This window comes from Micromys minutus (assembly GCF_963924665.1).
Source record: "Micromys minutus genome assembly, chromosome: X".
NCBI lineage: Eukaryota > Metazoa > Chordata > Mammalia > Rodentia > Muridae > Micromys > Micromys minutus.
This window is the reverse complement of record NC_137970.1, coordinates 127,003,419-127,015,124: the sequence shown is the minus strand read 5'-3', so window position 1 is coordinate 127,015,124 and position 11,706 is coordinate 127,003,419. Positions and strand designations below refer to the sequence as shown.

Sequence of the window (11,706 nt, the reverse complement as noted above, 5' to 3'; positions counted from 1 at the left end):
TTAAGAGTATCTGCTTACTAAAGACCCTCCCACCCTTCTTCTCTCACCTCTTGCCTGAAATGATTACATCTAAGCACTTCTTCCCTTCAGTCAACAAATCTACTGTCCAGTGCAGAAATGAGTGACAGGAGCCCAAGACATGACAACAAGTCTTTATTTTATTAGGAAGGAAACAACAGAGCACACACACCTCTGGCCTCTTGATAGGCAATCCTCGTGGGAACAAACTAGAAACCCAATGGACACACTTTGTTCACCAGTCCTTGTGGTAATTTCTTTTTTCTCAGGACACAGAAATAAACCCCAGTGTACAGCTCATTCTTAACACATCAACCCCCCCCCAAAAAAAAATCTAAAGGCTAAGCTGGAAAGTTAAGTAGCCTTTCCACACCTCTCAAATTCAAAGAACCTCAAGTTCATGGCTGTTGCTGGAAGCTCCATAAAGCTTGGGGAATGAGCATTTACTACACAAAAGCACTATAAACAGCAAGGGATAATAGCAGAGGGCCAAGAATAAATATGGAGAAAGGGGAAAGGGGAGGCCCTAGAATTAAGGTCCTTTCCCCTCTTGATGATGAAGCCTAAACGATTTATCTATGAAGAATACACTTTGTTGGCAGAGATGGGGGATAACCCCAGGGAAGTCCCTCTCCAGGTTAAAGAGGAAGCAAGACAGGCTGAGGGTGGTGTATGTAGGGTTCATGCTATAGTAGGAAGAGGACAAACCTTTCCATCCACTATGTCACAAAATGAAGATATCACAACCTACACACCAACACTCCCTTAATCCCTCTCTGGTATATGTCACACAATCTGGGTCAAAGTGATGGTGGGGCCCTTGTGGTCATCAAAGCGATCCATAGTTTTTAGGCTGAGTATCATGTGCAGACCATAGGTGAATATAAAAAGCATGAAGAGGGTGGTGAGTAGCCCCATCCAGATGCCCGGAGAGAAGAATCCAGCACAGTCACTAGCATAGGAGAACTGTTCACCAGTCACATTGAAGGCCTGGATCTAGGAGACACACAGACATGGATCAGATGGGACCAAAGGGTTCTACAGACAGTAAGGGCTGAATTCTGGAATCAATGAATAGTCTATACCTTCATAGACTGCACAAGAATGGAACTCTACATGTTCAAACAATACTGAGATTCTCTGGGCCCTTCCTCCCTCCCCTTACTGCCACCAGCTTGGGGCCCATCACCCTTTCAATACCTGGAAGTTATGAAGAGTCATCTGCCAGAGTGAGGCTACGTTGGTCACAAGGAGATTGCCTTTATTGCTCAGACTGCTGACGTACTCACAGTGGAAAGAATAGATGCTAGGTCCTGTGACTTGGGAAACATTGAAATGGGCAACAGAGCCATTGCTGTGAATTTCAAGTCGTTCCATGGTAAACCAGTATCGGGCAGATACTGGGTAGAAGCGACTAGCCAGAATGAACCTAGGAGGTGAGGGTTGCAGATGTCAGATGAACAGAATAGAGTGAAGATACACCAGCCCAGCCAAACAGAACTTACTTGAATGTCACTGTTGCACCAAAGAGTGGCTCATAAGTCAGTGAAAGCCTATGGAAGAAGGCAGAGGAATACTGTCAGGCTCTAGAAGGACCTTAAGAAGGTCCTCATCAGGTTGGCTCGAGCTTAAACTGCTCTAGGTCTATCCTTATAGCCACTTGCCAATACAGTGTCGCCATTTACCATATGGGAAAACTAAGGTTCAAGTCATAACCAAATCAGGAGCAGTTTGGAGGGCAATTAGGTTTCACATCTCCAGCTTAGTATTCCTTCCTCTGGTTCTCCTGAGTCCCCTAGGCCTCTTTCTTGGGATCATACTGAGATTTCAAGGGTAGGAAACCTAGAACTGGTTTTAACAGTTGGGCTGGTATTTGTCTACATGCAGTCCTAGAGGTTGGGTTCAAAGAAGTGCAGGGTCCCAAGGGATTATGTGGCAGTAATAGCTCAGGACCTAACAACCAAGCCCTAAAAGCGTGAGAAAGCCAAACTCTTTTTTTTAAAGAATTATTTGTTTATTTTATGTCTATGAATACATTGTTGCTATTTTCAGACACACCAAAAGAAGGCATCAAATCCCATTACAGATGGTTGTGAGCCACCATGTGGTTGCTGGGAATTGAACTCAGGACCTCTGGAAGAGCAGTCATTGCTCTTAACCTCTGAGCCATCTCTCCAGCCCCCGAAAGCCAAACTCTTAAGAGGCTCCTTATCCAGTAACCTCCCAGCAACATCAACCTTGGGATACTGTGATATCCATCTCCTTGGTAAACATACCACACAAGGACTGTCTTCACCCTAAGCATGCACACACCCACATATCCAATCCCACATCCTTGTTCTTTCCTGGGCTCACAATGGCAGGAAGACCATATATGATAGGATAGCCTTTCCTACAACCCTTACACAGCAAAGGAGTCATTCCAGAAGGAGCCGGTCAAGTTAAGATTCTCTACACCAAAGGTGAGGGAGGTCAAGTCTTTCCACTCGTCTTTGTATGCCACAGAGAAGTTTTGTGCCCAAAACAGGATCCTTGGGGCAGTGTCATTATAACTCACAGGAGGATGGATTGCAGGTGATGCCACCTGAGTCTGAAGCAGCTGGCGACCTAGACCCCCAGCCACCATGGTTACATCACGTGCCACCTGCAGAAACATACAATAAGCTTTCTTGAGAACTCTAAACTCAAAACCTAATCTACTTGATTGGTATTCCTTCCCCACTGGGTGCCCTGGATACCATCTAAAAGTCCCTAACCATGATATTCTATAGCCCTAAACTAATGATCACACTGCCTAAGTGGCTCATAAGCAAGATGGAAAAAAAAAAGACACCATGGACGGAGGAAGCAATGCTCTGTCCATTCATCCTCCAAACTGGAGGCTCCTGAGAGATCCTGCCTATGACATACCTCTCCATCTCCAGTCACACTCACCACACTGCCTCACACCCCAATGCCCCAGGGCCACTGCTAAAAGAGTACATACTCTAGAAGGGTGGACTGCAGTAAGAGCTGCGGTGTAAGGAACATCTTCAGACTTGAGTGTGCTCAGTACCTGTCCGATGACCTCATCTGAAGTGACAAGAAAACAGAGAGCCAAGTCACTAGGTAGCTTGCTTAAAGAAATACTATCCATTATCTGCTTCAGAGACCTTCTAGACTATGAGAATTCAGTGCTGTTAGTTTCCACTGAAGACCTTTAAAAGTCAGCTATTCTCCTTCTACCCAACTCCCTTTCCATGCAGATGGATTGTCCTTTACCACAAAAATAAACCCTCCTAATTGCTTTTGCACATTACTTGTTTATTAAATACAGAGATTCATTAGATTTGTGCAAAAAATAGATTTGGGGGCTCTTGCAAAAGGAGTCATAAAGCACTTAGACACCTTTGTCAGGTAGGGCTGGTAACAGAAGAACACGGCCAGGCAGTCAGCCACTCTGAAAAACGAGGGGCATCCTTACAGTAAGGAGAAACCAGCTCTATTTTCCTGGAGCAAGGGCAAAATGGAGACATAAATCTTCCAGTAACACACTCACCGTTACCTGTGAGGACCTCCCTGGGCGCCATCAGACCAGAGCTATGGATACAAAAGTGAGAGGCCCATAGGTTGCTCTGCTCTCAAATCCAAACAGCTTGCCTGGAGCAGTTCTCTGAAATTCCCACTACTTTTTTCTCAGCCCTTCTAGCATCTCCGTTCCCACTACCCCCATTTTCTAAGCCTGTGGACTTGACCTGCTGCTCTGACAGTCATGCAGAGGCTTAGTTCAGCAGCAGCTATCCCTACCTCTGAACCTCTATTTGCTTCAGTACCCCTGCCTGGAATCCCATTCCTCTTTCTACTCTTTGTAAGTATGTCCACAGTTCTATAAAGTGGGCATTGGTGGTAAAGAAGTTTTCTATAAGTAGGAGCAATGTCTGTCTCATTCTGGAGGCCCAATAGGCCTAACTCAGTGCTGGATACTCTTAAGTCACAACCTGACAGGAAGTCCTTTCTGTCTCTTCTTGGCCTACAAGGAACATTCTGGAAGAATCTCAAGGTGGTAAACAGGGGACTATTATCATCTTTGAACTCTGCCACCAACAGAACCCAGGATCTTACCCCTATCTGAGGTGGGAGGTTAGAGGCTAGAGGTCATGCCACCTAGGCTGTACCTGGCTGTGTAGGGCAGACGGATGAGCAGCAGGGATGGAAGGCTGGCATTGAGCTTCAGTTCCTTTAGGGTAGCTAGATCCACATGCAAGGGACTAGCCCCAAGCTTCTCCTGTAGGTAGGTGGTCAGAGTGCTTATTGCATACCAGTCCACAGCAGGAAGCACCAGTGAGGAGGGGGCCAAGTCCAGGGCATTCTGGTAGTAGGGAAGATGTGGAAGGCAAAGTGAGTCAGGGATCAGTGGACCTTATAATCCCTAAAAACCTAACCTGGAAAGCCACACCCCATAGGGATTATATCTCACAACTGGTCAGAAAGTAAATGTCCCACATCTGCAGGCCTTAACAGTCCCATCCCAAGCCCTGTACCCTCAAAGCCTCTGGTCGTCTCTCTGGGAGAGCATATAATATATTGTCTTTCCTTCTGGCTGTGTGCAGACCCTTACCTCCAGGTTAGAAAAGGCACTGTCCTGTTTATTTCCAAACACACCACCATATGCTGTGAAATCCTCAATGCTTAGCTAAAAGGGAAGCAGAAGAGATGTCCTAGGAGGTTAGGCAAAGAACAAAGACCAAGGGTCAGGACATGGAGGGGGGATTCTCAGGGCTAACAAAAGAGTAAACCATCAGAACTTGTGGTGGGAGTGAATGGAAGGCTTACTCTTTCCTCCCCAGCACTCTGAGGGCATGAAGACAAGATAAAGAAGGTGGTCATAGAGTTGGGAGATTTATGGACAGCTGGTTTATGAAAACATACAAAACAAGGGTCAGGAAGCAAGAGCTGGGGAGGAAGAGAGAAGTTAGAGAAGAGGAAGAGGACAGCAAAGAACATTTACTGCATGCCTCCTGAGAGGGAAGTAGAAGTCAGAGCAAATGAACCTCTATACAGTCTGGGCAGGATCCTTTTCAAAGGGAGAAGTTCTTACCCCAACATTGTGGGTAGAAGTTAGGAGAAAGGAAGATATTGGAACACAATGGAGGAAGCAGACTTCTCAGCTCTCAGGACCCTATTAATGCCAATCTCATGCCCTTCTCTCTACAATCTAACAGTGTTTTACTCCCCCTTCCCTCAACCCCCAGCTAGCTTCCTCTGGCTTTTCCCAGTTAGGCCCAGAGGCAATCTTAACCAGCTTCCCTAAACTCATTGTGTTTAGTATACAAAAGCATAGCCTCCATTCCTATCCTCATCTCCTATATTCTGTGGTATGTATACAAGGCTTTCCTACCTTTCTACCAACCTTTCCCCTTGTGGATTTTCCTACATCTCTATGTGACCTAGCAGATCATTTCCTAACCTTTCAATCACATACTAGGCTCGAGTCACACAAGCAACCCCAGAACTCATTAAGAGCACTCCTTTGCCCAGGGCTTTTTACACATTCTCCGGCCAGTAATGCCCCTCCTCAACAGTCATATGACTCCTTTCTACCAACGTCACCTCCAGAGACCCTGCCTAATCTCACTGTTATCTAAAACAGTGTCCTTCCTTATTGTGTTGCCTCAGCCTGCTCCCTTCTCTAGACTAAAAAGACTAGTATCATACCATATGCCAATTTAGCTCTTAATCCTTGTCTTCACAAGAATATCTGCTTCCAAACACATAGCAAGCATTCCACCACTGTCAAAAGAAGGAAATGCCCTAAGATTGAGAGGCTGTGGCTAGGTGATTTATGTAGATTACTTCTTTCAGACTCCTGATATACTCCTGATATACTTCATTTTGCACTTATAGAATAGTATGGTTTACAAAGATTATTCCAAGAGCCCTAAGACTGAAAAGTGGCAGGACTGAGTTCCGGTCTGACCTGTTGTTTACCACCTTCTGAAAGACTATCAACCAGCACAATTACTACTACCAGCAGACACAGCAACAGAGGGAGGTCAGAAACAGAGTCAGCTACTAATGAAGAAGGGACAAACAGAAACTTGACATCCTCTTGAACAAGAATCTTATGTTACACTAGAACCTTCTCATAGTCCATACTCCTGCTCAGGGTGCAGATACCTGGAGTGAAAGGAAAATAGAACGCTGGCTCAGCACAAAATTGGGGGTTAGGTCTGATACCCCTAAGCTGGAAGTAGTGTGGTAGTGTGTTGTGCAATTCACAATTCATTTTACTCTTTAACATTACTTTCCTTAGCAGTTAAACCAAAATAATGATATCAGTTGTAGAGTGTATATACCAGGCTAAATAAGGGGTCATTTTCCAGTTACTCCTATTACCATTGTGACAGTATATATTAAAAATTACTACACACACACACACACACACACAAACACTAACAAACTTTGGGCAAGTCACTAATCTTGCCCCAAAAATGAGTCTTCTAATCTGTGAAACTGCTACTGGACAGAAATAAATGATTAGTACAAGTAGGTATCTGGTCTTTAATCCCTTTCTCCCTTAAATCAAGTCCCTGCTGTCTCTGTAGATCTACTGTTCCCACTGAAGCTTCTCTTATATATTTTTCCAAAAATCTAGCCACACCTGCCTACAGGTGGGACAAGGTCACTACAGCTTCACCTATGGAACAGGCAGTGGGGGGTGGGGTGGGGTCTGCTTCCCGTGGACAAAGGCATATTAGGCTAGGGCAGACTCACCTTGTCCTGCAGGAACAGCAGTACATTTCGGGGGCCCAGCTCCAGGGCAGGGTCTAAGTAGTTAGAAAGCTGCATATCGCTGGTAATATGACCCTCGTGTGTGTCGGCCACAGGAGCCCACAAGTCCCTGGAAGTGGACAGAAAAGAAACTGTCAGACCTGATTTCATTGCTTGAGATCCTAAGCCTATGGGCTCCCAGCTTCATGTGCGATGCCCAGAGATCTGAACGCTCGCTGTCATGGAGCGAGCCCCTGAATAACAGACAGTCTCTAACTGGACCTTGAAGCCTCTGGCCAAGGACAGTGCTTAAATTCAGCAAGGGAGACTCATCCACCGCGGCATACCGCATGGCACTCCCAAACCCGACCTAGCCCGATTCAACTTAGCCAAGCCGGCCAGCCCGACCAGACCTGGCCCTGCCCGCTCACCGGTCACTGGACCACAGTACCAGTGGCACCTGCTGCTCCGCGGCCACTGCTGCCGCCACTGCCACCAATGATAGAGCAAGCCACAGGACCGGAGCCCGCCGTGTCCCCATCCGTATCTGAGATACCACCGTTGCCGCCATCATAGCCTCGCCTTCAGAGCCTGGGCCGCCGCAGATCAGATGACCGTCACCTCCGCCCAAGCCCCGCCCCCACGATCAGGGAAGGGCCTTCTCACATACTCAGCTGTGATTGGGCCAAGAGGGTGGCACTCACCACCACTCCTTTTCATTGGTTGGCTGTACATGTTTCCAGTCGCGCACGCTCTTTGTGAAAAAGGAGGCGGGACCGAGCACTACCGGCTGCTACCTGTATTAGCCAGGCCGGTTGGTTCTAAGGCATCCCATGCTCTAATATTTTTTTTCTGTTTTTGTCCTTTTTGCTTAAAATCACGATACTGAAGTCTTTTCTTTCCTCTAAAGATAGACCCTCACTCTGGTACAGAAGATAAAATGCACTCCCTTAGAATGAGAAAAGGCCCCAGTGTACCATCTGGGGAACCCCAGCCAGTTGTTAAAATGGGCAGGATGGCTTTAAGAGTCTAAAGAGAACAGATGCAGCATCAGAAAAGGGGGGGACCCTCCCTTCTGGCAGCCGGGTCTGAAGGACAACATAAGTAACAATGTCAGTGTCATTTGCCACTAAAGACAGGAAATACTGTCAGAGGTCAGAGTAGAACACTGTTTCTTCTTACTTAGCATCAGTTGCCAACTTTGGTAAGGGTGATCCCTCTGTAAATTAGGGGGAACTCCAAGGGGAGAATTATTCTTACTTGTGATATGCCTTAGAGGAAGGACTGAGAGCTAGAGTGAGAAAATGGAAGCTGCCAGCACAAACGCGTTAAGAGACTTTTCTGGGTTTTGTTTTGAAATAGGGTTGTGGTATGAACAAAATCACTAAGTAAACCTCAATATTTCAAGTGCTAGGATTACAGCAGTGAGTCACCAAACCTGCCTACGCTTCTGTGCCATTTTTATTAGTCTGTCGATTATCTTTACAAATAAGTTTGTTCCCACAGCATTGCAAAGGAAGGAAAGAAGGAAGGAAGGAAGGAAGGAAGGAAGGAAGGAAGAAAACTACAACCAAATCTCTTTCACAGGAATTGCATATCATCTATCATAAATAGCAAAATTAAAAATATAGTTATAATGTAGCAATGAAAATAATTTTATTGTTGGGGTCACCACAATATAAGGAACCGTATTAAAGAATCACAACACTGAAAAACACTGATTTAGAAGGAAGTGAGCTGATTTCAAGCTACAAAGATAGGTGTGTGATTAAACGCATATGCTAAATTTCTAAAACAGTATCTTGGTAGTGGTATGTACAACTTTTTATCTTTTTGCTTTTTTTTTTTTTTTTTGTGCTGGGAATTGAGTCTAGAGCCTCCTGTGTGCCAATCATAAATTATATAACTGAGCTACTCCAGGGGTTAAGAGCACCAGCTGATCTTCCAGTGACATAGGTTCAATTCCCAGCACCCACATGGCAGCTCCAAACTATTGATAATTCCAGTTTCAGAGGATTTGACACCTTCACACATGTGGACAAAACAACAATGCACATGAAATAAACATTTTTAAACTATAGTAAGAAAATTGAGCTACTCCCCTAACTCATGTATGATTTTTTTACAGTGGTCTATGTATTGTTTAAATAGTGTTCATCCCAAATTCATGCTCCCCCTGCAAAGTTGTACTTGCATCTTAATTTGGAAACAGGATGTTTGTATATGTAATCAATTATTATAAATCATACTGATGGCTAACATCACAATATGGATGAATGAGCCATAACCCAAAGACTGGACATTATAAAGAAATGCTACTTACTTACTTTTTGTTTATTTGTGATGGGCTCACGTAGCATGGGGTGGCCTGAAACTCACTAACAGGCAATAACAACTTGGAATTTCTAGTCCTCCTGTTTCCACCTCTTCTAAATGCTACATGCCACCATGCTAGGCAAAAGAGGAAAACATAGAGGGAGACAAGGACGAAAGCTATATAAAGAAAGACTGCAGTGATGCTGCTACATGCCAAGGATAAACAAAGATTTCTGAGCAGGAACCAATTCTCTCCTAGATCCTTCAGAGCAAACTTAGCGCCATCAAAACCCTGATTTGGGGCTTGTAGCCTAGAAAATTATCAGAAAGAATTCTGTTTTAAAATGTCTAATTTGTGGCAATTTGCTACAGCACCCTTGTCTAATTTGTGGCAATTTGCTACAGCACCCTAGAAAACTAATGCACTATTTACTTGGCTTATCTCACAGGAAGAAGAGTGTTTGTTGGGGGAAAATATGTTTGTTAGATTAGCATGGTGGCTTAGTAGGTAAGGGAGCTTATACCCCAAGTCTCACAACCTGAGTTCAATCACTGGAACTTACATGGTGGAAAGACAGATTCCTTCCTGTGTCTTCTGACCTCCACACCCTTGCTCTGGCACCTGGGACCCCCCCCCCACATATGTACAGACTAAGTAAAGAAGTAAATGTTTTAAATGTCATCTAAAGGGCTAAAGAGATAGCCCAGCAGTTAATAAGCACTCACTGACTGCTCTTCCAAATGGTCCTGAGTTTAATTCCCAGCAACCACATGGTGGCTCACAACCATCTGTAATGGGATCTGATGCCCTCTTCTGGTGTTGCTGAAGACAGTGACAGTATACTAACATACATTAAATAAATAAATAATTAATTAAATAAATAAATAAATAAATAAATAAATAAATAAATATCTCCTGTCAACAAATATGTTGGGAAATTGTGCATCTCTGATTGATAGACTTTTTAATTTGGCAGCATCTAAAAACTAGAAAGAAATACATGTCAGCCTCTGTTCTAGTCAAATACATTCTGGTATTTGCCAGGTAAGTGTGGCAGCAGTGGTTGAGCAATGTCCTTGTTTAGTTAAAAGTTCTTGAAAATTTGCAACTACAAATGGATATCTTTGAATATATATTTGGGCATGGCTGAATATTTGCTTAATGAAATTGTAATTATAGAACTGTTTAGTTAAAAAGAATAAATTTATCCAGACATGCAGTACCTGCCTGTAATTTGGAGGCAAGAGAATAAGCCAGCTTTGGCTACATAAGGAATTCGAGGCCAGCCTGAACTATGTGAGAATTTGTCTCAAACTTTAAATAAATGGATAGACAGATATATAAATACAAAAAAGAGTATCCAGATGGTTGTAGTGTATGCTTTAATGTCGGTACTCGGTAGAGGCAGGTGGATATCTCTGAGTTTGAAGTTACCCTGGTTTACAGAGTGAATTCCAGGATAGCAAGGGCTGTTACAGAGAAACCCTGTCCAAAAAACAAACAAACAAACAAAAAAACCAAAGCAAAACCCAAAAGTAGATAGGACCTCTGAGTTTGAAAGCAGCCTGGTCTACAGATTGAGTTCTAGGACAGTAAGAGCTACACAGAGAAACCTTGTCTAGAAATCCAATATTAGTTCCTACATTAGGGGAAGTCCTCTTTATTCATTCAACTCTTTTTCTTCTATTTTTTACTTTTTTATTTGGTTTTTTAAAAAAAAACATGTTTTTTCCTTTTTTTAAAAAGAGTTATTTATGTTTGTGAGTACTTACACAATTGTTGTCTTCAGACACACCAGAAGAGGGCATTGAATCCCATTACAGGTTGTCAGCCACCATGTGGTTACTGGGATTTGAACTCAGGACCTCTGGAAGAACAGTCAGTGCTCTTAACCACTGAGCCATCTTTCCAGCTCCGTCTGTTTGTTTTTAGGGTTATATTTTAAACCCAGGCACTCAAGACCTCACACATACTACATAAGTGCTCTACTAATTGAACCACATAAACAGCCCTTTCTAAAATTTTTTTTAACATTTCTGTGTGTTTTATGTGCATACATGTATACCACATGTGTGCCTGGTGCTGGTGAAGGCCCGAAAGAGAGCATTAAATCTTTCTTCCATACTTGGAGTTACAGATGGTTGTATGTTGTCATGTAAGTGAAGAGAAGCAAACCTGGTTCCTCTGGGAGAGCAGCCAATGTTCTAAACTGTTGAACTATCTCTTCTATACCTCTCCTTTAGTTCTTAAAAAAAATAATGTTTGTGAGCACACTGTTGCTGTTTTCAGACTCAAAACACACTAGAAGGCAGTATTGGATCCCATTACAGATGGTTGTGAACTACCATGTGGTTGCTAGGAATTGAACTCAGGACCTCTGAAAGAGCAGTCAGTGCTCTTAACCATTGAGTCATCTCTCCAGTCCCTTAAGGTCTTTTTTTTTCATGCCAGAGATCAAACCCAGGATTTCTCACATGCTAGGCATATAATACGTCAACCAGTCCTTTGTTGCCATTGTTGTTTTGAGATAAGGTCTTGCTAGGTAGCTCCAACTGGTATATGTAACTGGCCACACAGTGGGGAATGACTGAATTTTTCTGATCAGTCTCTGCTTCCATAGT

General features: G+C 43.7%; 1 protein-coding gene across 1 annotated transcript; it reads right to left on the bottom strand.

Annotated features, from left to right (window-relative positions):
• Positions 1 to 137: 137 nt before the first annotated feature.
• Positions 138 to 7,373, bottom strand: ATP6AP1 (ATPase H+ transporting accessory protein 1). Its single transcript, XM_080909545.1, has 10 exons — positions 7,200 to 7,373; positions 6,772 to 6,898; positions 4,616 to 4,690; positions 4,173 to 4,366; positions 3,557 to 3,597; positions 3,005 to 3,090; positions 2,424 to 2,662; positions 1,524 to 1,571; positions 1,219 to 1,447; positions 138 to 1,014 (listed from the first exon to the last, which is right to left on the bottom strand). Exons 1-10 carry the CDS (start codon positions 7,340 to 7,342, stop codon positions 805 to 807), a joined length of 1,392 nt encoding a protein of 463 aa, XP_080765671.1. The 5' UTR covers positions 7,343 to 7,373; the 3' UTR covers positions 138 to 804.
• Positions 7,374 to 11,706: the final 4,333 nt, after the last annotated feature.

Excerpts from the sequence above, each read along its gene's own strand:
- ATP6AP1 (XM_080909545.1), bottom strand. The coding sequence starts at position 7,342 with ATGATGGCGGCAACGGTGGTATCTCAGATACGGATGGGGACACGGCGG. Across the intron at positions 4,691-6,771 it reads TGCTGTTCCTGCAGGACAAG|CTAAGCATTGAGGATTTCAC; the intron begins GTGAGTCTGCCC and ends CTTCCCTTTTAG. Across the intron at positions 3,598-4,172 it reads CGTCTGCCCTACACAGCCAG|CTCTGGTCTGATGGCGCCCA; the intron begins GTACAGCCTAGG and ends TTGTATCCATAG.